At 47.7% G+C, this 24,078-nt stretch overlaps 1 protein-coding gene across 2 annotated transcripts in view; it reads right to left on the bottom strand.

Moving 5' to 3' along the window:
- Positions 1-24,078, bottom strand: part of CAMTA1 (calmodulin binding transcription activator 1) — a 671,800-nt gene that overhangs the window by 174,120 nt on the left and 473,602 nt on the right. For both annotated transcript variants that reach the window (XM_060276129.2, XM_088671772.1), the window contains exon 5: positions 21,902-21,973. In XM_060276129.2, the coding sequence (XP_060132112.2) occupies positions 21,902-21,973 (72 nt within the window). The remainder of the gene's footprint in view (positions 1-21,901; positions 21,974-24,078) is intronic.

The following is a 24,078-nucleotide window of genomic DNA, read 5'->3' on the forward strand; positions in this document are numbered from 1 at the left end:
TTTCACAAGTATCTAAAATTAATTACTCCATTTCCAATCCACCCCCCTCGCAGGTACGTTCATTAATGAGCCCCCCTCTACAAGCATCCAAGGGGAACTTGGAAACACTCAGAACTCAGAGAGCCTCTTGGAAACGTCCTTCCTTCTTAAGCTGCTTGCGTACCTCCTCCAAACAGTGACAGTTTTCTATGGATTTTAAAAGAAGCCCTGTAAGCAAACCGCAATGGATTGCAACCTGATCCTCTGACCTTTCGCTCCCTTGCTTGGGCTGACAATTACAGCCTCTCTTGCTGACCACGGCACTTCTCCAATCAGGTTAACTTACCTGCAGAGTATGGTGTGGGTGCTGCTGCCTTTATAGATCCCCCGACCCCAGGAAACAACACAAAACAAGTGGAAACCAGAATATCTCAATAGGAGGCTAAGTAAAACCTCCCAAATTAATTTTTCATGGAGATATCTGCTGAACGTTGGGAGAAAACTCCACACCAAAATTCGTGGAGGGGTGGGGATTCTCTGGCAGCAAATTCCTTCCTGTTTCCCAACTTCCAGTCTTCCCAGTTTCCTCCCCTTGGAACATGCACACCTAAAATTCTCCCCAACTGCAGTGGCCCTTTTCAGAAACCAAAAGGCATTACTAACCCTGACCCCTACCCCCACCCCTTGGGAGACGAGGAGCCACAGCCAGCCATCTCTTCAGTCTTTCAAAGCACGCAAGAGCGTTTGATTTATTCATTTGCTTTGCCGCACTCGGGAGCAAGCAGCCGATCTCCGAGCCCTGCCAGCGTGATGGCGTCGTTTCTCGAAAAGCAGAACCGTTTTAACGAGAATCTCCCCCGTTTCAGGCCAGGCCTAATTCCAGAATCTATTTTAAGGTGCCTTGGATGCCCGAGCCAGGATTTATTCCCTGGCCGTGCCTGTCAGAGGCGTGACAGGCTGGCTAATGAACTCTGCATGCCAGTAGCTGCCTGGCAAGCCGCCTGCCCTCACCTGCTCCCCCACACAGAGGCATCCTCTGCCCAGCACCAACTGCTTGGCTCATCCATGTCACCAGCCTGACAGCTGCCTCCTGCCCTCCATCGATAGTCAGGGTGAGCTTGCAGCTTGGCTGTGCGGAAGCCCCAGTCCGGGCTCATTGCGAACTCACCAGTAAGGTCTTCATGGTGCCTTCTGGAAGTCCTGCCACTCTCCAGATATAACATGGGACATTCAAACCTCTCCTTCACATTATATTCCGAGAGCACAAGGACTGCCCTGCTACATCAAAACAAAAGTCCGCCTTGTCCTTTCTGGACGAGAGGAGGTGAGGAGTCAACGGTTAAGTGTTTCTGCCATGTGGCCTGTTTGCACTTCAGTGATGCAAAAGCTGAATGCTCAACAATTTACCGGGGGGGGGGGGTGAACCTTAAATCAGCTTTCCGGGGAAGCAAACAATGCCAAAGCATTTGGGGATTTTTAATTTGTGAGGGATGGGGAGGCAGCTAACGGAGGAAATGATGGAGTTGCATAAAAGTTATGCACAATTTGGAGAAAGTGGAGGGAAAGGGACAGAAAAATATGGCTTGGGACCATCCAAGAAAACAGATTGGTGGGAAATTCCAGACAGACAGATGGAAGCAGTGGAGGCTGTTGCCCATTGGGACTAGTGTGGCAAAATGAGTAAGAAGTCTACGGATATTTTGTATCTTTAAGAATTCTGAGTTTTGAGACTGTGCTAATGTTGGCACCACTTACTGTGTGCTTGCTTTTTCACCCGCAATAATATCCGATCAACTTCCATACATTTCTAAACAGTTATTACAAAGGCAAAATCTGCTCTCTAAGGAAGCTTTCAGGACTATCTTATACATGCCTACTCAGATGTAAGCTCGCAGGTAAGGGTTTATAGGAATGCAGCCTTAAGGAAGGGGTGGGTGGGTAAAGGAGCACAAAAGAACCCCCACCTCCAATTCTTGTTTTAACAATCCTCAACAGAACGCAGCATTTGACTCCACGAAAACAGCACAATTTCATAAGTCATTTACCCGAGATCCGAGGTGGAGTCAATTTACCATGCACAATGTCTCAAAATAGCATTAGAATGCAATTTAAGCGCTGCCAAAAATGAGAGAGGCTAATCTTTGGTGTACAAGAACTCAATAAAAAATCGCATCGCCTTTAGTTTGATTTTGTTTCCCACTGAGCTGTGCTGTTGTCAGACTTTGGCTCTCGCGGCGAGGATAACTCATGGAAAGCATCAAAGATTCGGGTGGGATGGGACCAAGCGGTGCCTGAGCTGCAACGGCGGCGGCAGCGGCGAGGGGGCGGAAGCAGAGGAAGAATGAGTGAAGCACCCACAGTTCAGAACTGAGGAGTTTGGTTTATGAACTTAAGCTGTGCATGTGAACAGAGTGCCGTGAGCCACCCTAAGCTCCTCGGAGGATTTGTAGGACAAAAGTTTAGCAAGCAGATGCATCTAGCAAGCTAAGAGGTACACCTGCAGATGTGAAGGAATAAAAACCAGGGTCATTTTAAGGACTTCTGGGTGTAGGGGAACTCACATTAAACTGACCTACAGCTCATCTGGTCAGTTCAGTTGTCCCAGACAACCTGTTTTAGACAGCTATCAATTTGATCCCAATATCCAAGCGCAACAGCCTACAAAAGAAACCCTGGAACACAGACAAACCCTTCTTGCTGTCTTGCCAATGTAGTCAAATGTAAGCATCTCAGCTCTCCCATTTCATTCATACATGCCGTGGGGATTGTCCTCAGACTGCCACATCAGAACTTGCCCGTTGGAATGAGCCACCGCAGAGTCATTGCACTGAGCAGAACTCAGCTCAAACACACCAGACCTTTCTGTGAGCAAAGGGCTCCCAAATTTGCCTGGGCATTGTCATGAGATGAGAGATCTAGGGATGGATGGATGTGTGCCAGTAACATATATCAAACTACGGAACTTTCTCCTGTTATGGGCCAATAAATGTGGAACAAACTAAGGTCACCTCGATAAAGCCTTCTGGGGTGTGTGCAAGTTGGGGAATCACAATTGCTTTGAAGAAATATAAGAATAACCAATGGCCCAGAATCCTGTTCTTGCAGTCACCAGCCAGATCCCCGCAAGCAGGACCCAGGCACAAGAACACTTCCCCCACCAGTGGTTCCTAGCAACTGGCATTTAGAAGCACAGCTGCCAACTTGTCACATGTCCCAACCAGGCCAGATCTGCCCCCCCACCTCCACCCCCGGTTCTTGCTGGCAATTCTCAGGCTCTGCTGCTATTTTGTGTGGCACTGGCTGAGCCAGCAGTGAATGGCAGGAAAGCCGCAGCAATAAAAAGACAGGCCTCTCTCTCAGCCTCTTGAGTCTGGTGTAAAAGTGCAAACGATACCTCGGTTCCACACAGAGCCAGGAGCATTAAATCTGCTTTTTGGTCCCCTCACCCCCAGCCCAGCACGAGTCACCCCTGTTCAGTACTCTTCTTTTTTTTATGGGATTTCGATAATAAACCCCTAGCAATTAGCAACCCGGGCACATCCCAGGGCAGACTGGAAAATACATCTGATAGTTTATTTAAGCAGAGACTTGAGTTCCTGGCTGGCTCGCTGGCTTCATTTTGCACTTATGTCAGTTTTTTGGTATGCCCACTGAAGGAACCTTTATGGGTTTTGTCCCTCTGTGTGTGTGTGTGTGTGTGTCCAAGACAAAAGTGGCAGAAACCTCTGCAAAAATGAAGTTAGGTTGGAAATTTCATTTCTGCACCGTGCAGTCAGTAGAGGTGGCCCTTGATATATTACCACTTCCTATAAATTACACACACACACACACACACACACACACACACACACACACACACCTTTTTGGTGAAATGCTTCCCGTGTTCTTAAGAGCGGCTCATTTGTAAAGCACACATTCACTCTTCCTGAGCCAGAACATCAACAGAAGGTCAACGCAACCTTTGGATGCTACCCCTGGTTTTTACTCATCCTATAGGTCGGAGGCAGTGATGCTTCTGAATGCCAGTTGCTGGAAACTGCAGGATTTCGGGACACGGCTACTGCTCTTGGGTCCTGCCAATTGGGGGCATCTGGTTGGCCAGTTTGAGAACAGAATGATGGACTAAATGGACACCCTTTGGGCTGATCCTGCTGCACAGATCTTCTTATGCTCACATGTACAGGCACAGTGTCTTTTTTCAAGAAAAACAGGTGCCAGAACTCTCCATGAAGTTGCTCCAGTAAGTCACCAGGCAACTCAGATGCCGGTTTGACAACGTGTCCAGAGGAAGGCAACCAAAATGGTCAAAGGCCTGGAAACGATGCCTTATGAGGAACGGCTTAGGGAGTTGGGCATTAGGCCCGCCCTGTAGCTTGACCAGTCATGGCTAGGAGCTAGGTGGAGTCAGGAGTGGCAGACAAAAATGATGGACTATGCTGAACTGGCAAGGTTGACCTGTGGGATCCGAAACCAGGGAGAGACAAAGTTCCAGAGTGAGTGGAGTAAATTCATTGACTATATGGAGAAAAATTGTACAAGTTTTAAGACACTTGCAGGATTGAAAGAAATCCTACGAAGTGTGATTGAATGTATAAAAGGAACTGCGAGATAGGAGTGGAATAACAAAGCCGTATGAAGGGAGGGAGGGAGGTCATCATGTTTGTGTTTATTTGTGTGTATGTTTGTTGTTTGGTTTTTTGTTATGTTTAATTGGAAAAGTGAGTAAAAAGTATTTTTTTTTAGAAAAAGGAGCTAGGTGGAGTCACAGATCTAAGAAAAGTGCAGGCTCAGCACTTGAAATGTTCGTGTTGGGCTTCTCAGAAGAGCACGTAAAGGCAAGAAACGGGTGGAGGGACCACCAGCCCACAATGGCGCCCACATGAGAGGTGCCGGAACTGAGCTTTGATGCACTCCAGCTGGGAAAAAAAGCCCACTTCATCCTACAATAATCCTGCTACTCTGGGAAGAGACATGTAGCCTGAAAAGGGAGCATAATGCTGTTAGTCCCCCTCAGTCACCTCATCTGCAATACGGTGGGGGATGACAATGACAATACTGAGGCAATTACTGTATGTACGGGATTGCCACAAGGACTATGGAGTGCTTTGAACCCTCGAATGCATCACGCAAGTGTTGTTCCCTGCATTGCTTCCATCAGCAGGAGGGGACAAGAACTGCTTTCAAGGTTCCTCAACAAGAAGTTCTCCTTGCAAGCACAAAACTGTGTGTGTGTGTGTGTGAGAGAGAGAGAGAGAGAGAGAGAGAGAGAGAGAGAGAGAGAGAGAGAGAGAGAGAGAGAGAATCTTTTTCAGAGGTGCTAGGCTTGTTTGTCTGCTGGAAGAGGGAGCTTAAAAGGGGGAACCTGGGACTCACCACCTGTGTGTGTGTGTGTGTGTGTGTGTGTGGTTTTTTGGGGGGGGAAGAAATGCCCGCTCTACTACCTCAGCAACCCCTTTCCAACCTCACTCTGCCAGGGTTGCCTAGTGGTTAGGCTGTTGTACCTGGGGGACCAGAGTTCAAAACTCCACTCAGCCATAAAGCTTGCTGGGTGCCCTTAGGCCAGTCAGTCACTCTTGGCTTAACCTACCTCACAGGATTGTTGTGAGGATAAAATGGGGAAGAGGAGAATTATGTCTGCCACCTTGAGCTCCTTAGATGAAAGATGGGCATACAAAGACTATTGTTTTTCTTCTGCTACCCTCGTGGACCAACCCCATTCCCCTCCCCCGCCCCATGGATGGCAACTGACCTCTCTGGCTCTCAAAAGAAGCCCCTCCTAGACCCTCGCACAGAGGAAATGGGCACACAATGGAGCCCCTTCTTCCCCGCACCCGTTTGAAGCGAGCAAATGAGAACAAGGTTTCCGGCGGCAGCAAAATGAGCACGTTGGAACGAACAAGAGGAGCTGTCTCAGCAGGTGACACTCAACGCCCATCACAAGCAGCAGCCGAGACAGTTGCCTGCCACTCCACACGGCCGCAACCCCCTCCTGCGATCGAGACGCGCAGGGCCTGGCACGCCTGAGGCAGAGGCCAGGATGATCAAAAGAGGAGCTGACAAAGACCAGACCAGCAGCCGCTGAACTCTTGCAAAGCGGCTGCTGGAGCTTTCCTCTCGCACCTTCCTGACAGCTGCCTCGGAGCGGGTTGCCAATTGGACTGGACAGGTGGGGTCAAGCCTGCTCTGGATAGGCTGACCCTCCCTCTGAAGGGGCAGGTGTGCAGCCTGAGTGTGTGTGTGTGTGTGGGGGGGAAACAACACTTCTAGATCCACTACTGTTGCAGGAGGAACAGGAAACCTCAGTGGAAAGGAGAGCCTTCCATCAGCTTTGACTGGGGGCCCCAGCCATGGCTGCCTGGAGGCTAGATTACTGCAATGCATCATACGTGGGGCTGCCTTTGAAGGTGGTTCAGAAATTGTGGTTGGTGCAGAATTCAGCAACCAGACTGGGGCGAGACAATGTGAACGGGCAGCATCAATAGCGGAGTGTCTGCACTGGTTACCAGATAGCTTCTGGATTCAATTTTAAGTGGTGGTCTTGGCATATAAAGCCTAAGGATCCCAACACCTCTCCTCATCAAAACCAACCTGGATCCTGCCTTGATCATTTGAAGTCCTTCTCTGAGTGTCCCCTCTGAGGGAGGCACAGGGGGCGGCAACAGGAGACCGGGCCTTTTCAGTGGTGGCTCCCTTCTTGTGGAACCCGCTCCCCAGGGAAGAACACCAGGCACCACCTTCTTCTATCTTTAGGCAGCAGGCAAGAACAAGCCAGGTTTGGGGAGCTTAATTTGGATACTAATTTGATATTGTGCTCATGCTTTTAGTGGAGTGAGCAGGATTCATCCTTTTATCTAATGAAGACAACAACAACAACAGACAACACACAGGTAGCCGCCACGCTTTCTATGTCCATTCCAGTGCCTCGGGGTGCCTTTATCAGGCAGATTCCTCCACAAGATGAAAGAAAAATGTTATACAACTTGAGAAAGCAGAAGCCGCATCCTGCTTTGTGAGTACTCAGAGGCATATTGCTGGTGGACACTTGGGGATGCCGTTCCAGACAAAATGGGCCTTTGTCAGACCCAGCAATGAATTAACGCTTAGGAATAGGAAGAGTTCCCATTAGAGATGCTTGAGGAATTCAATATATCTCTGCTATTATCATTGATTTAATTTGTCAGCCGCTTTATTTTGCTCAAGGCAACACAAAACAACTTATTTTGTATCAAACCGACTACGCCTCCACTTTGCTGATTAGAATGTAGTAATCACTTGCCTTGGTTTAGTAACAATAAGAAAGTTGCGTGGAATTGAAGCCGATTTATTCTCACAAGCACACCTGCTCTTTTTGTCCTTTCATTCTGAATTCAGGTTCCAGTTTGGGGCTGGGGGACAGTTCCATATCTCCTATCTGTGGGCCTGGAGGTCACAGGCGGAGAAGGAAGGTCCAGGTTCGCAAAACCAAGCCTGCCTCCTTTCCTCTGCCCCAGGCCTCATCATAAGAGGGATCTCTGCCCCCATCTCTCCCCACTGCAGTGGACAGAGGGCCAGATTCAAGCCAACTTGGGAGCAGGAGTGGGTAAGGGGCCAAAAGGATCCACTTCTCCCCCTTCTCCTCCTCTCCCCATGGGAAACACCAAGCTTTGGCCGGTCTCTGGAAATGCAGCACTGGATTCTGTTGTCGCATCTTGCTTTCCAGGCCACTTTGCTTGTGGCATAGCCACGTACGAGGGGAAGAGAGGTGAGTGCTTGTTTGGTCTGACAAATAAAGACAGCAAGCAAAGCAGCCGGCTTAGTGCTTCTGATCGCAAAGCAATTCTTTCGCAAGGCTGACGGGACACAACCCTGGCAGCACAAAGCCCTGAGCATCACGAAGGATTAGTCGACTGACAAGCTCCGGATAATAAGTCTAATTAATAATTTCCATCTCTAAGGACTCCGCATCTCATTCAGCTTCCGTTTGTCTCTTCCCTTTATCTCTGGGCTTAACAGCCGCGGTCCTCTAAACTATGACGGGAGACTGGAGATTGGAAAGGAAGACTGGAGGAATCAACGGAGGCGTGGCTGGCCTCAGATAAAGCACGGGGGGCACGTGGAACACCCCGCCACCGCCTCCTTCCGGCACATGGGGTTCACATGCATGGGACGTCTGCTCAAAAACAGGGAGGGATTGCAGGTCTGTGTTAGAAAGTCTACTTGGCATGCAAAATGCCTCAGATCCGGTCCCCCTACACCTGTCCAGTGCCATCTCCAAGCAGGGCTTGGAGAGAACCCTGAGTCTGCAGTCCTGAAGAGTCGCAGGCAATACGGAGTGAAATGGAGCAATGGTCGGTATAAAGCAGTACCCAACGGTCCCCTTTCAGAGGCATAGGTGAGGAGTGCAGTGCAGCTCCCCCAGGCATGTGGGCTCCTGTTCTCCACTGTGGTCTCCACCATGCATCACTGGCAACATTGGGTGGCAGCCTTCCTGGGGGAAAGGGTGCAAGAAGCTCGTGGGCACTGAACCAGACACTCCAGAAGGAGCTGGTGGTCCTGTGTGCTTTCTTTTCTGCTGCTCTGGAGGGCCACTGACATTAGAAGGAGCCACCTTCCGACCTGCTCAAATGGGTGCTCACATGCCACAAGGGAACCCATGATGTCAGAAGTCTTCCTGATTTTATCCACCTCTCAGTCAGGCAGAGAATCCTGTGTGCATCTAACAGCTTGTCTGTTCTCTCACACCAACAAAAACAGTGAAAACCTCGCAAATCTTGCCTAACACTTTACAAAATGCTCTCTCTCTCTCTCTCTCTCTCTCTCTCTCTCTCTCTCTCTCTCTCTCTCTCTCTCTCTCTCTCGTCAGCCTTCTGCGCTGAACCCCAGCTGGGGTCTTTTCTTTCTTTAGCATTATGATGCCATCAAAGCACAGAGAACAGGAAAATAAAACCCACTGCAAGTCGGGCAACCTGAGTGGGCTGCCTACCTACAGAGCAGGTAAATAAAGAGGAAATGATGCAGAGAAAATGTCAACATTTCCACTAGAGGGGATCTTGCACTGGTACACCTTTCTGGTACCACAATAGATTTATCTACCATAATTATGTACACAGATCTGTCTGTCTACCTATCTTAGTGCTGATCCAAAAATAGGCACCAAATATGCTACTCCATTTGCAGGCAGAGAATTTGGGGTCCAAAACATGAAACAAGATTTAAAGAGGGGGCAGTCCATTTGAGGTGTGTGTGTGCAACAGATTATTCTTTTTAAAATCCTTTCCTGCCACCACCACTGTGTCATTCTAAGGCAGGCATCCCCAAACTGCGGCCCACCAGATGTTTTGGCCTACAACTCCCATGATCCCTAGCTAACAGGATCAGTGGTCAGGGATGATGGGAATTGTAGTCCAAAACATCTGGAGAGCCAAAGTTTGGGGATGCCTGTTCTAAGGCAATGGGGGAGTGGGTCGTAGCAGCTATGGCTCCGCAAATGTTGTGGGACTTCAACTCTAGCCAGCATGGCCAATGGTCGGGGATAATGGGAGATGGAGCCCAGCAATATCTGGGAGACCACAGGTTCCCTATCCCTGTTCTAAGGATGGAAGAGAATGGTGGTTGCCGTAAATGGATTCCTTACCCCCAGAGTTACATCGCATCCAGGATTGAGTGCAGTCAACAGGATGCCCTCCAGATCTTCCTGAACTATAGCTCCCATCACTGTGGACCATTGGCCATGCTGGAATCATTAGGAGCTCCTTGACAGAGTGGAGGTAAATGAGCTTGAGGAGATGGTGTTGTTTGATGAGCTCCTGAGCCAGTTCACTGCTTGAGAGAATCTGGGCAATGCAAGGCTTGATCCACACTGATCACGGCATTACTAGTCTGTTAGTGATGGCTATGCATGGGGAGGCCTCACTGTAGTTTGAGTGCAGCTGGTTGGAAACCTGGGCTAGCAAGTGCCTGGATATCCTGACCAAAAAGCCCAATGCATCCAGAAACTCCAAGCTCCTGAGATGTTGGCCCCAAACTACGCAGCAGGTCAGCAAAGATGCCTTCTGAACACCAATAAGCAGATCAAGGCCGGTGCTGTTGCCACCCTGGGCTCCTTCAGGCAGAAGGGCAGGGTACAACTTGGAGTTGCCTGACTCCTGCAAAAGCTTCCAGTGCAGGTCAAGAGCCCCATAGATGGTAAGGAGTTTAACACAAAAGATCTTTACAGGCTACTGCAAAGCAGCTCATCTGTTGAAGGTGAGCAAAGAGAAGAATAACCTCCTTCACCCATCCAAGCTGGAAGAGAAACTTGGGAGGAAGATCTGGAAAGCCGCCGAGCATCGTGAGCTGGGCAAATGAGTCTCTTGCCCCGGGGAACAATGCAGGTCAGTGCCATCATCACTCAGCGTGTTCCTAGATCCCAAAACAAGTTCCTTGGCCAGGCGTTTGGGTTGACTGGTGTGTGCTGAGGGCACTTGCAGGGCAAACACATCTCTGAGTCTTTCTTCACACACACACCCTCTCATGCACACACACACACACACTTGCAGCTGCAAACCTTGTCGCCTTGAAAATAAAGGATCCCCAACATGGTCAAATCAAATAACAAACATGCTCTCAGCAACTTGGTATCCCCCCCTCCCAGCCTAATCGGAACGAACATCCGGCAATTCATTTCCTCAGCCCGCCTGGCCCATGTTCTTGTCAAGGAAAAAGGTATTGCTGACCTCCCTTTGTTATGACTTTCCTTGTCACCTTATCGGCCCTGGCGCAGCAAGCGGGGAAGATAGTTTTGAAAAGACAAATAATTAAAGGGATGAAATGTGAAAGGGAACAAAAATCTACAGTTCAGCTCCATTTAAGATACTGTGAAGTCAACACTTACAGTCAAGGTGCCAATTTGAGACGCCTTTGCCACCTTGTTATGAAGCGATAATATGTAGCCTCTGGCTAAGTTCACAAGAGCTTTTAACACCCTCCTATACATCAGGCAGACATATATGATGGCGGGGGAGGGGGCAGAAGGGCTACTTACCAACCATGATTTCAAGGGGGGGCTGGGCGTGTTTGTGGAGATGGGTTAGAGTTATTGTAATGGGAGCTACCCAAGCGTACACACGTGCCTTTATTGTACATTTATGGGTAACAGAAGCAGGAGTTCACACTTAGGGCCTCTTTTATCACCCAGTAATGGTGCTTCTCTCCCAAGGTAGTGGTAAATTAACACGTGCCATCTACAGCATGAATTTACACCCCTTTATATAAAAGAAACCCAACACCCCAGCCTCTGGAGGACCAGCTATCTCAGAATGCCTTCGGGCAAATAAAACATTGCTATGCCTCCCAGCGCCATAGCGAGGAGAGGATTCTCCCCGCACAGCTCAAAGAAGCATGATTATCCCTTCCTTCTCCAAGGAGCTCAGAGTGGCTGCTATGAAACACAGAGCCCCCTCCTGCCACAGGTTTGCCTTCGCAACAACCCTGTGAGGAGCATTGGGATGAGAATCATAGAATCGTAGAGTTGGAAGAGACCACAAGGGCCATCCAGTCCAACCCCCTGCCGAGCAGGAAACACCATCAAAGCATTCTTGACATATGCCTGTCGAGTCTCTGCTTAAAGACCTCCAAAGAAGGAGACTCCACCACACTCCTTGGTAGCAAATTCCACTGCCTAACAGCTCTTACTGTCAGGAAGTTCTTCCTAATGTTTCGGTGGAATCTTCTTTCTTGTAGTTTGAATCCATTGCTCCGTGAAACGCCTGCAGCACCACGAACTGCTCCATTGCTCCGAGAACTGCCTGCTCCCCGCTTCAGCTACTTGCCTGCCAGCATGTTGCCTGCACCGTCAGGGAATGAATGGGACGAGAGTTTTTTGGGTGCTAACTATGAACCCCAGTTTGATGTATCTATCACTCAGTTTGTTTGTTTGTTTGTTTGTATGTGTGTTGCAAAACACGGGGTTGGCGCTGCAAAACCCCGAAAAAAACAACAGCAGAACTTTGCCACCAGTTTGGAAGGCGTCCAAAATGAAGCGGAAGAAGATTGCTCTCGAAACATACAGGGAAATTTTGCAGCAACTCCTTGAGCAACTTCCAGAGGACCAGACGTGCTGGTCTTTTGCCACAAAAGCAGCAGCGACTTGTTAAAGACTAACAGATTTATTGTGGCAGAAACGTTTCGTGGACCGGAGCCAGCTTTGTCGGAGGTGTGAAATGCTACCCTCCGTCAGCAAGCGCGCACAGAGTTGTACCCAGCAGTCGTTCTGCTCAGAGTAAACCTTGCAACAGGTCTTCTTTGAGGAGGTCTGACACCGGATGCAACTCAAGACGCACGCAGAAAAATGGCTATGAAGTGAAAGAGGGACAGGAGGCCCGTGACATTTCAGCGTGAAGCTCAAACACACCCAAGATGAACACGGTACCCCTTCACGACAGCAGAAACTGGCCACCAACCAGGACGACTTTAAAAAAAAGGATTGGACAAAAAAAATCATGGAGTGTAAGGCTACCAAAGGCTACTAGCCAGGATGGCTAAGCTCTGCCTCTGTAGTCTGAGGCAGTGATGCTCCAGTGTGTGGAGGCTGCTGGAGGGGAGAGAGCTGTTGTGCATGGATCCTGCCCACAGGCTTCCCATAGGCATCTGGGCAGCCATTGTGAGAACAGGATGCTGAACTAGATGGGCCCCCTTTGGCCTGACCCAGCAGGCCAGACTTATATCATACCCTCCAACATTTCTCCAATGAAAATAGGGATGTCCAATTCCATCATCATCATCATCATCATCATCATCATCATCATCTTATTATATTATTATTGTTGTTGTTATTATTATTATTATTATTATTATTATTATTATTATTATTATTATTATTATTATCCCACCCATTTGACTGGCTGCCTTCAGATACCGTATCTTCTAAAGGTTGTATAGCTACTTATCTGCTTGGCTTGGGGGTCACCTAACTGCATACCCTCCAACATATTTCTGATGAAAACAGGGACGCCCTAAGGAAACATTCCAGGATCAAATAAGAAATCAGGGTGGCATCTGTAAATCCAGGATTGTCCCTGGAAAACAGGCACACTTGGAGGGTTGGCTATTTTCTTATATACAGCACAATCTCCTCTGCTTTACCATGTTAATTTAAAAGCTCTCATGGGAATGGAAACCAAGGTCTTGATTGAGTCCTAAATGAACAGAGCCTAACACTGGTTTGTTTTTTTAGAGCCTAACACTGATGAATTCTAAATAAATCTGCCCCTTTCTTTTTGAACCAGCACTTATAGGTTGTTATCTAACTAAATCCTACTCAGAGTTGACCCATTGAAATCAACAGATATTAGCCAGGTTCATTCATTTCCACGGGCCTACTCTGAGTAGGACCAACATTGGCTCCAACCCCTATGCTATGCTATAGAAGTACTGTATATTCCTGCGTATAAGACTACTTTTTAACCCAGGGAAATCTTCTCAAAAGTCAGGGGTCGTCTTATACACCGGGTCGTATTTCTTATACGGCAAGTATATCCCAAACTCTATATTTTAACTGGAAAAGTTGGGGTCGTCTTATACGCCCAGTCGTCTTATACACCGGAATATACGGGTAATGTATGGTTTGAGTTTAAGACTGGGGACCGGAGCCTGCCAAGATCCCACAAATCTGCTGTGCAGTCGGTAAAAAAAAAAATATCAGCATCACAACGGTGAACACGACAGCAGGATGATGCTTGGCAAATGGCAGCCAGCCCTGCGATCTCACAACAGCCAGATGTGTTTGAGCCTCCCAAGCTACTAATTCTCAACAGCAGAAGGGAAACACTCCATTCTGCCATTCAGCTGGGCCAAAACTGACAGCAAAGCCAACTCGCATTCCTGGCAGTATTAATCGCTGTAAATACAGGCCTGTTTTCCATTGCTAGAAGTCTGGTGCTGTCTAAAATCTCTCTCTCTCTCTCTCTCTCACACACACACACACACACACACGTGTTTCTCTACACACAGAGAGAAGCCCTTCACTTTGTCAAACAAGTCTCTTAGCGCAGAAGCCTTTCCAAGGGTTTGAAAAGGAACTGGCAGAGATTGCATCCGAAGGAAAGACATTCCCTTTGCTGGTGAGGAGTGCGAGTCCTTCTAGAAAGCAGGGCTATTACTAAAATTTATTCTGCAGCCTGCAGTGGATCTCTTGGCACTACAGAATATGTGGAAGTACAAGAGGCAGCCTCATTACAAGATGCTTCCTTCCAGCCTACCTACCTACCAAGGTATAAATTAGGAGTGGTTCAAATCTCAGAGGTAAAGGCCAAGAAGCAATCTTCTCTGCTGGAAGAGTTGCAACCCAACAGCCAAGTGTTTTACCCTCCTAGCTAGACCCTGACCCCTTCCTCATCTCAAAGAAAGAAAGTGAAAATACTGAGATGCAACACAGGGCACCCTAGCCCAGGATAAAAGTCACCTGTGGATTCTCTCTCTCTGGGCTCAACTGCCTTTTATTAATTACTACTCTGTTCATCGCCAAGAGACATGGCACTTCCCAGAGAAAAGATAAAGAGGTCTGAGCTCCACAGAGCAAACCCTTTAAACACGGGCAAGAAAGGGGGACTGAGAGAGGGAAGGAAGGAAGGAGGACTGAGAGAGGGAAGGAGGGAAGGAAGAAAGGGGGACTGAGAAAGGGAAGGAGGGAAGAAAGAAATGGGGACTGAGAGAGGGAAGGAGGGAGGGAAGAAAGGAGGACTGAGAGAGGGAAGGAAGAAAGGAGGGAAGGAAGGAAGGAAGGAAGGATCATTTCCCAAGCATCCAAGAATGCTAAGAGACTACACAGATTTTCACTAAGGGATGCTGGCTGGGTCTGCCTCCCAACTCTCCATGCATCCATCCATCCTTTCTCTTCCCAAGAAGCCTGAGGTTGTGCACAACAATCAAAAGCATAAAATCATCAAGTTATTTAAAAATTAAAAACAGAACAGTAAAGAGACCAAAGAGAGAGAGAGAGATTAAAACAGGGGTCAGCAAGCTAAGGCCCATGGGCCAGACGTGGCATGCGGAGGTAATTTGACCGGCCCACGAGCCGCCCCCGAACTGAGTTGCCTGCTCGCATGCTGCTCTAAACCGGCACAGCGCGGCATGGGGACTCGCTTCTGTGGCGCCAAAATTTGTGTATGCACATGTGCATGCAGCAAAAACCACATGTGCGCACGCGCAGATGCTGAAAATCACAGGTGCATGTGCTCACGCATGTGCGCAATCCATCCCATGGAGGGAACTCCATGGGACCGATCCGGCTCAGGCAAGATAAACCTTGCTGACCCCTGGATTAAAACAACTCATATCTGTAGAAAGGTCAATTGGTTAGAGAATGGTGCTGATAATGCCAAGGTTGCAGGTTCAATTCCTGTATGGGACAGCTGTGCATTCTTGCACTGCAGGGGGTTGGACTAGATGACCCTCAGAGCCCCTTCCAACACTATAATGCTATGATTCTGTGAAATCACTTTGCAGCAGTACAGCTGCCCACAAATACCTGCTGGCTCTTGGTTTTTGGATTTCCACCTCAAAAGAATTAACTTGTGCCTCCCCTTTTAAAGCCATCTATCTTCGGGGCCATTGCCACACTTTGTGGCAGCAACTGTTGTCCTTAATGTGAACCACAGATCTGGAGGTGAGATAGCACAATTTTGTTTTTTCAAGAGTCTGTTGATGGAGGAAACTATTTAATGCCTATATTCTACCCAGAACATGGAAGCTGTTATCAAGAAGCACTGCCCCGATGAGATAACTTGCAAGGTTGGAGCAGAACATGCAGGGAGGAATCCACATCCAATGAGCAGGAGAACTTCTAAGTCCTGAACCAGATGATCAACGTTTGCTTATCAGATGCCTGGCTCTTTCTCTCTCTCTCTCTCTCTCTCTTCCGCGGAGGCTGGGAGAGTAGACCAATTCAGGCATTTTGTTTATCACCATTTGTCCTTTGAAAAGGCAAATCGTAGGGCTTAAAACATTAATCCGGAAAGATTAATTGATTGCCTCATTAATACAGATTAAGCTGGGGATTCTTAAATAGCAGTTTAATTGGTGCTCATCTTTTGTCAAAGAGGGTCCTGTTCTGATGGCATTGTCGAGTGCAATCTTTTGATTCCAACAGTAGGGCGCTTAGGATGGCTCGAGAAACAAGAAATGGCTTCTTTTGTTGTTTTGCTCAGGAGAAAACTACAATCTCCCTTAGCTTCTGATTTCAAATGTGACACCTTCTCGCTTTAGTGACGTGTTTTTGTACAATGGTTTTGGAAAATTATGGGTGGCATTCACCTGATGGGCCCTGTCAGTAAGAGCCCTGCATGTGGACTTTGGCTTGCAAAATAAGGCATGCCCTCCCCATCCCGCTGAAATGTCTTGGACGGGAGGGGTATCAAGGGAACCTCCAAAACAGTGCTGGTTGGGAGTGGAGGAGAGATTGTTCCATTTGGCAAGCTGAAAAGCTCATAGAGAAGGAACATCTGTAGCAGCTCAATGTTGAATCTCAACCTTTGCCCCCTCCCCTTTTATAGATCCTTCTTTTTGTATGCATTTTTAACATGGAGAGGATTGCTTTGCAAACAATGGAGGAGAGCAGCATCCAAAAGAGAAGCAGGTGTTCTGGTCCACGCATAGCTTCAGGAATTGCAGATGAGGGAGGTCTACATAGAAGCCACGGCCCAGCCCTACCTCACACTGATGGAGTGAGCCAATCTGATGTTTTGATATACTGTAAACCACTTTGAGATAATAATAAAAATCCTTCCAGTAGCACCTTAGAGACCAACTAAGTTTGTCATAGGTATGAGCTTTCGTGTGCATACACACTTCTTCTGAAGATTTTTTTTATTTTTTTATTTTGTTTTGACTGCGTCACACCAACACGGCTACCTACATGTAACTAGCACTTTGAGATGTTTTGCTTGTGGCCGTTGTGGTCTCTTACAACTCTATGATTCTATGCTTAAAAAAATATAAAACAACCTAGAAAGGAAATGAACAACAACAACAGCAATGGTAACAGTAACAACACCACCACTCTATCATAGACATCCTCAGTGCCTTTGGAGCAAGACAGATGCCTGGCCTGACCCTCTCTCCAAGGGTGAACTGACATAAACTATCTGTCTACCAGCATTAAAAGTAAGTATTTCACAGAAGAGAGCCTTTGTGGAGCAGAAGCGGGAGGTAGTGTTGAGAGCAGGCACAGCACAGCACACACACACACACACACACACACACACACACATCAATGGAGAAATGAATGTTGAGTTGCTTACAGGTCGTCAAAGGTAAAAACAGGCTTGAGAATAGCTCTGGCTTTAGAGAGCAAAAGGAACAGCAACGCAAAAGAGGCACATGAATTTTTAAAGCTATTTTCTAATTTTAACAAGCTGTTGCCATGAACTAGGAACCCAGTTCTGGACAGAGAGTCGAACTGCCACTGCGTGTATAAATAGTCTGGCTGGCATCGCTCTTGCGTCGGGGGTGGGGGGTGGGGAGAGACACACCAAAATGGGTAAAAAAAAAAAATCCTTAGGGAACCTAAACACAAATTTGCAAACTTGAAAGAAGCTCAGGTCAGGACACCAAAAGCTGCGTGCAAACTCCACATGCAGGCTCATAGAGGTGTTTTTTCAGCACTGAAGCCTGTTTGCCCTCTTCGGGTGGGTGGATTTGTGGACAGGCTGAATGTAGGCAGTGTTCCCCTGGACAGAGTGCCAAGTGACCAGCAGCAACACTTGGCGCCACGCCCAGGGGAAAGTTAAATACTCAGCCTGCAGGGCCTTTCGGCCTCTTGCTCTCTATACCGGCTGTCCTCCTCCCCACCAAACTGCAAGAGGATTTTCAGGTGGGGAGCCAGCCAGGTGCCTTTAAGAGTGAAGGCTGACATCCGCGGGGATTCCAAATTCCCAGCTTCAAAAACTCAAAGTGGCACAGAACAGCCTGTTTGGAATGACGTATGTCCAGGAGCTGCCCAAGAATCGCTTACACAGCCCTGAGCCCCAAATCCCTCCCTTGTTATGCTCTGATATAGAGGTATCAGCAAGGACTCTGATCATGGATGCTTCATTTGGCACTGTGAAGGCTTTCCATCTTCCTTATCCCAGCTTTCACCCCTGACGTGGAATGGATGCCTCATGGAGGTATCTGAAAGGGGATTAGCCATCTCTGCCCACTGCCTCCCCGTCCCGCTTTCTCTTTGCAAAGCTGACTGACCTTGGGGAGGTGATCGAAGGATGCCCATTTCCGCCAGGAAGATGCTCACATGAATCATGCGCTTGCACTTCAGCACAACAAAGGCACAACCTGTCCTTGGGGCTGATTAAGGCAATTTAGTTTCACGAGACAAGAGCTGCTCATGGGCGAGCTCACACCAGAAAAAAGGGGCTTTTGGTTGGCTCGCCCAAATCACCATCAATTCTCCAGGCAGAGGAGAGATTCACTGAGGAGCTGATTATTCCCACCAAGGAAAAGATCCATGGAATGGAGTCATGAGGCAGGAGTAAGGAAAGAGCTAGAGGCCCCTTCAAACGGCCATTTTCAACTGAGGCCAAAGCAATGACACTACAGCCATAATGTACAGTGGTACCTCGGTTTAAGAACAGCCCTGTTTAATAACTATTCGGTTTACGAACTCTGCAAAACTGGAAGTAGTTTCCCGGTTTGCGAACTTTACCTCGGTCTAATAACAGAATCCGAACGGTGGAAGGGCACTGGCGGTGGGAGGCCTCATTAGGAAAAGCATGCCTTGGTTTAAGAACGGTTTCGGTTTAAGAACGGACTTCCAGAACAGATTAAGTTCGTAAACCGAGGTACCACTGTATTTATTTTACTTTACTTATTTTCTTTACACCCCGCCTTTATCTCCAAAGAACTCATCACGCTTGTCAAGCACTCTGAAGGATGTTGCATGCATGCCTTTATCAATCTTAACAACAACACTGCCAGGAAATGATCCTCATTTTGCAATTGTGAGAGGAGGGCTGAAGCTGGCTAAGCAGCGGCTTCCTTAAGGCCAGCTGGACTCTGATGTCAATAAAACAAACTAAATTAAAAAACCCTGCCCGTGGAAAACCAGGTGTCAGAGAGAAGCAGCTTACTCTAACATTCTCCAAGATTTTGATAGCTGGTACTGATAACGCCAAGGTTGCAGGTTCAATCCCTCATATGGGGCAGCTGCATATTCCTGCATTGCAAGGGGTTGGATGAGAGAATGCTCAGGGTCCCATACAACTCTATGATTCTATGATATCCTAGCTTTCTGTGCTGAGAGAATATATGTTTGCAGCGGAACATTCAGTCTTGGGAGCCTTCCGTCTTCAAAGTGGCACAGTCCCGGACAGTTTTCCTACGCCATCCTGGCTATACCAAGTTAGTTGGTAGAGTCTGATACTGACCAGCTCAGCAGTCCCTCTCCCTGATGCAGGCAGGGAGCACCCAAGGGCCAAGAGTCCCTTCATGCTGGGAGGAGTGCAGGCTGTAGCTTCTGTACCTGGGACTAGTGGTTGAGCTCTCTCCTCCTCACCCCCACTCACTCCATCAGGAGGCAGATCCCCAGCCCCACAGCAGTGACCAGAGGAGAACCAGGCAAAAAGCAGGATTTAAAACCCTGCCATGCTGCCAGTGACACAAACTGGCATGCAACAGAATCTCCAAGGGTGTGTAACTGGAATTGTAAATAACTGAGCTGGTTTCGAGCCCAACAGTGAGTTGAGCTGCCGGCCCCTCCTTGCCACCCTTCAACCACCTCACACTCCCTTAAATGGTGACTTCTGCTTGGCTACAAATTCCTGGCTCTTTCACAACCCCAGAGTTCCTTTTGCCAACATCTCAAGCCTCAAAATGCACAAGGGTTCCTGCTTGCCCCCCCCCCCCAACTCCCAGGTCAGAAAGAAATAGCTGATCAGAGCAAAATGCTCCAGGTTTAATGGCCTCCCTTCTCAGTTTTCTTTCTTAAATAAGCTTTTCCAGGAGCTGGGCTGGGGAAGGTCTTTGCTGGGCACCTGCCTGCTGACCTAGACAGTGCCTAGGCAGAACAAGGGCCTGATTGCTGAGGTACGAAGTCTGGTCTCTGGTCCCCCAAGGTTCCTCAGAGGAGAAGGCCAAGACTCAACTCAGCTGAAGTTCACTCAGGGAGGCAGTGAGGGTAAAATGGACTCTGGATTCCAGAGCTTTGGAAAAACTCTCTTGTTCTTATGTCAGCCAAAAAAGGAAATGCTATCACTCTTAAGCACTGACACATTTATTTCTCCATTGATTATAGCAGAGCTGGAAATGAATATTCTGTCTGGCCTGATGGCCCTTTGGACTACTCTGGAAGATGAAAGGAGAGTAAATAAGGAGGGAGGGGCAAAGAAAGCTGCCCTCCCCCCAACCCATTTTGCAGCCCTATGTTGGAACTTCTCCCTGTCACCCGCCATTTTCCTCTGATTGACACAGAATTTCACACAACCGTTAGAAGCCAGTAGATCCCACTGATGGTCAAGGGACAGAGGGGTGGGACCATGAAGCCCATTTTCTCAGGATTACGTCCTTTAAAAAATAAAAATAAATAAATCAAACTAAACACTGAGCCGCAAACCTTAACCTGCGTCCCATGTGGAAATAATGTTCAAGTAGCTGATTTGTGGTTAGTAGACAGCAAGCAATCCTCAAAACAACTGACGGGAGATCGACCAACCAATGGATAGAGGCTAAGATACAAGTTTATTTTGCTATGCTTTACAAAATGGAGCAGGCTATTGGCACCCCCTGCCTCACCTTTCTCTAAAAGCATCCTCAGGTCTCCTCACAAACTTGCAGGGCCTCTCACATGGAAGCAACGGGAGACCCACAAACATTCCTATAGTGGCAGCACAATAAATCTTCCCTTTTACTCAGGATTGCAGGTCCCATTTCAAACTGACACACCGGCCAGATTTATTTTTTAAGAGAGATGCTGAACTCTCGAGCTCACAATTTCTGCACCACTTGCAGCCCAGGGATTCACAGTGGAAGGGGCGAGTGAGGGAAGAGCTTCCCCACCCTGGACTCAGTCACAAATCATCTCCACGCAACGGTAAGGCCTGAAGCTTTGCCAGTAAGTAACGCAGACATAACTGGAAAAAGAGGCAACAGCCATAAAACCCCTTCACCAGCAGGGCTCGACGGAGAAGGCTCCCAAGGCTCAGCTAGTATTCACCAAGCCTACAACTGAACTTCATAGCACAGAAGCCTACCAGAATCAGATGGGTGTCAAGGGGGTCTACAACTTTTTGGCTCAGGCAAAAAGAGGGGACCAGACAGACTTACAAGGGGGTCTTGTCGTAGGCCAGAGTGAGCCAGGGAGCACCCCTTGGGTGCTCACAAGTAATAAGGCTTTTCTGGTGAGGTCTGAGGTCTTGAACTGGCCGCCATTCACTTTCTCCGCCTTCTCGGCCTTGCATCCTTTCTGCCTCACCCACAACTTGACACCAAAGAAGATTGTTGACTTTGATGCCTCAGGTAAAGATACTATAAATAAAATTGCACTCCCCGCTCCTCCCAACTTCCTTCCTAATCCAATCGCTGTTGTTCACCGATTCCCACCTCTGTTCAAGGCCAGCCAGCTGTCTTTCACTCTGCTGGTGCAATTGGTGCAAATTGTTCCATTTCAAAGCCACCAGTCTTGGTTCCTCAGACTGGCCTTGCAATGCCTCTGCAGTTGTCCCTTCAACACACCACAAGAAACAGAAAACGCAGGTCTCCTCAGCAAATCCCTTCTCACAAACAACGACAATGGAATCCACCAACAGGAATTCTTCGAAAAAGAAGCAGCCATTTCATTCCCAACCACATAGCAAAGAAAACTTCTGTGACAACATTTGTGCGATGGAAACGCTTCCCCAAACGAGAGGCAGCTGGGATCCCTCCAGAATCCTTGGAGATCTGCGTCTAACCATAAGATACAAAGGCCATGTCTTACCTGAAGAAGCCAGTAGCACCTTCTGTGGAAAGTGGGGATGATTGAAGAATGGACGTAGCAACCATACAGGCACTAAAGACAGGGAGAAAGAAGAGAGAGAAAATTCCAGAGTTATAAGAGGGAAACCATAAATCTGCACCAAGCACAGCAGCTCTAACCGCCCCCACTTCCATGGCTGCCTCTTGGCAAATGAAGCCTGGTGACTTTCTGCCTCCGAACTGAGACATAGACTTTTCCTGCAAAGCAGTGCCTGCATTTCTGGGGAGGGGGCATATAGGGCAGAGTCCTCACTCAGGTGAAAGGTCTCCAGCTCACTCTCAGCTTTCCAAACATGCCTTCCTGGTGTACACCGGTTGCGCCAGCGAGGAGGAAGAAAGCACAGCCAGAAAGGCTCACAGATCTATGGGGCAGCATTATGTAAGCTTCCATTTCAGAAGGAGCCGCATTTGCTCCAAAATTGCATGGGAAGAAGAGAAGGGAAAAGGTGCCAAACTGATCTGGATTTCAAGTTATTACCACTGGAGCCTTTTTTTAAATACTGCCTCAGCAAGCAAGTTTAGCACCCTTCAGTGCCAAAGCATTTTAAAATATTAACGCTATTAAGAGCTATATGCACTGTAAATATTTTAAAACGAGCTGCTCTGTGTAAATATTAGCAGCACCCGGATGCCATAAAGCAGAGGATTAAGATAAAGCAGGTCTCGGATAAAGCAGAAACTTTTGCTTTCTGCCTCTCTGCTGCTGAAATAAATACCAAAACTAAATAAGTTATGAGATGCCACTTCTCCTTCTGAAGATATTAACTCCCCCACCCGAGTTATTTCTGGATTTCTTAAGGAGTTTTCCCAACGGCACAAAATGCCATTCAGGAATCATCCCAGGAGCTGGCGATAGCCAGAGGTCTCTTCCATCAGCTCTGGAGGGAGAGATTATTTGTGTCTGTTTTTATGAGGCCTGAGTTCTTTGGATTCCTCTGAACATTTCTGCAGTCTGCAGGCTAGCACTGGATCTTTGGGACCCTTGTCTACAAAAGAAGGCAGATGTGCTTTTTGCAAGGTGTTATCCTTTGTAGCTGGCTTAACTGTTCACCGTGTACCGCATATGTTGCCAACACGGTGCTCTCCATGTTTTATGGACTACAGCTCCCATCCATCCAAGCCATGCCGGCTGGGGCTGATGGGAGTTGTAGTCCAAACTATCTGGCAAGTACCAGGTTAACAAAGGACGATGTACCCCATTCCAGAAAGGGACCTCTTCAAGCACTGTCTAAGCACACAGAGGTGAATCGTTCTTATGTATCACAAACATTTCATTGCACTTCTCCTTCTGGCAACTCTTGCAGCCAAGTTGGTGCCAAACGTATTGCTCTGTTTTCCTTTGGACCGCATTAGTGAGGCCTAGAGGGGGGTTTTGTCATCTGGGTAGCCTAGGACCTCCATACACACTACCCAGGCTTACAGCTCAGGGAAGTCCCCCCCCCTCCGGAGGTACACTCCATTCTATCTCGAGACCAATGGATGCCAACTACAACAGAATATATATTATTGGGTGGCATTCAGCTAAGTTTTACTTACAGTAGACCTATAGAAATTAATGGACTTGACTTCCTCCATTTCAGCAGGTCAACTGTGAGTAAAGCTTACCTAAAGAATTGTTGCTTTCTGCATCATCATCATCAACAACAACAACAACAACAACACCATCAATACCATCAATACCGGCAGCTCCCCGGGCAGATTACAACAATGGAAATTGCAAACAGTTAGAACAGATCACAACCACAGCAATGGGGTGGGCCTTAAAAACACACATCACAGGTGCCAAAAGCCAGGATAAAGAGGTGCACCTCCGGCAAAAGATTTTGGGTATAATATAATGTCGTCAGATTGGGAAAAGCTTTGGAAGGAAGGAATGAAATTTACAATGTGTAATGCATAAAGAGAGAATATGCTTAAAATGATGTATAGACGGTACATTACACCAGTAAAATTAGCTAAAATGTATAAAGTTGATAATAAGTGTTGGAAATGCAAAGAAAAAGAAGGAACATTTTAACATATGTGGTGGGAGTGTAAAAAAGTGAAAGGTTTCTGGGTGATGATATACAATGAGAATATATAAAGGTTGAAATATACATTTGTTAAAAAATCAGAAGCATTTCTATTAGGAATATTAAG

This window comes from Zootoca vivipara, chromosome 6 (genome assembly GCF_965207765.1).
Source record: "Zootoca vivipara chromosome 6, rZooViv2.hap1.1, whole genome shotgun sequence".
NCBI lineage: Eukaryota > Metazoa > Chordata > Lepidosauria > Squamata > Lacertidae > Zootoca > Zootoca vivipara.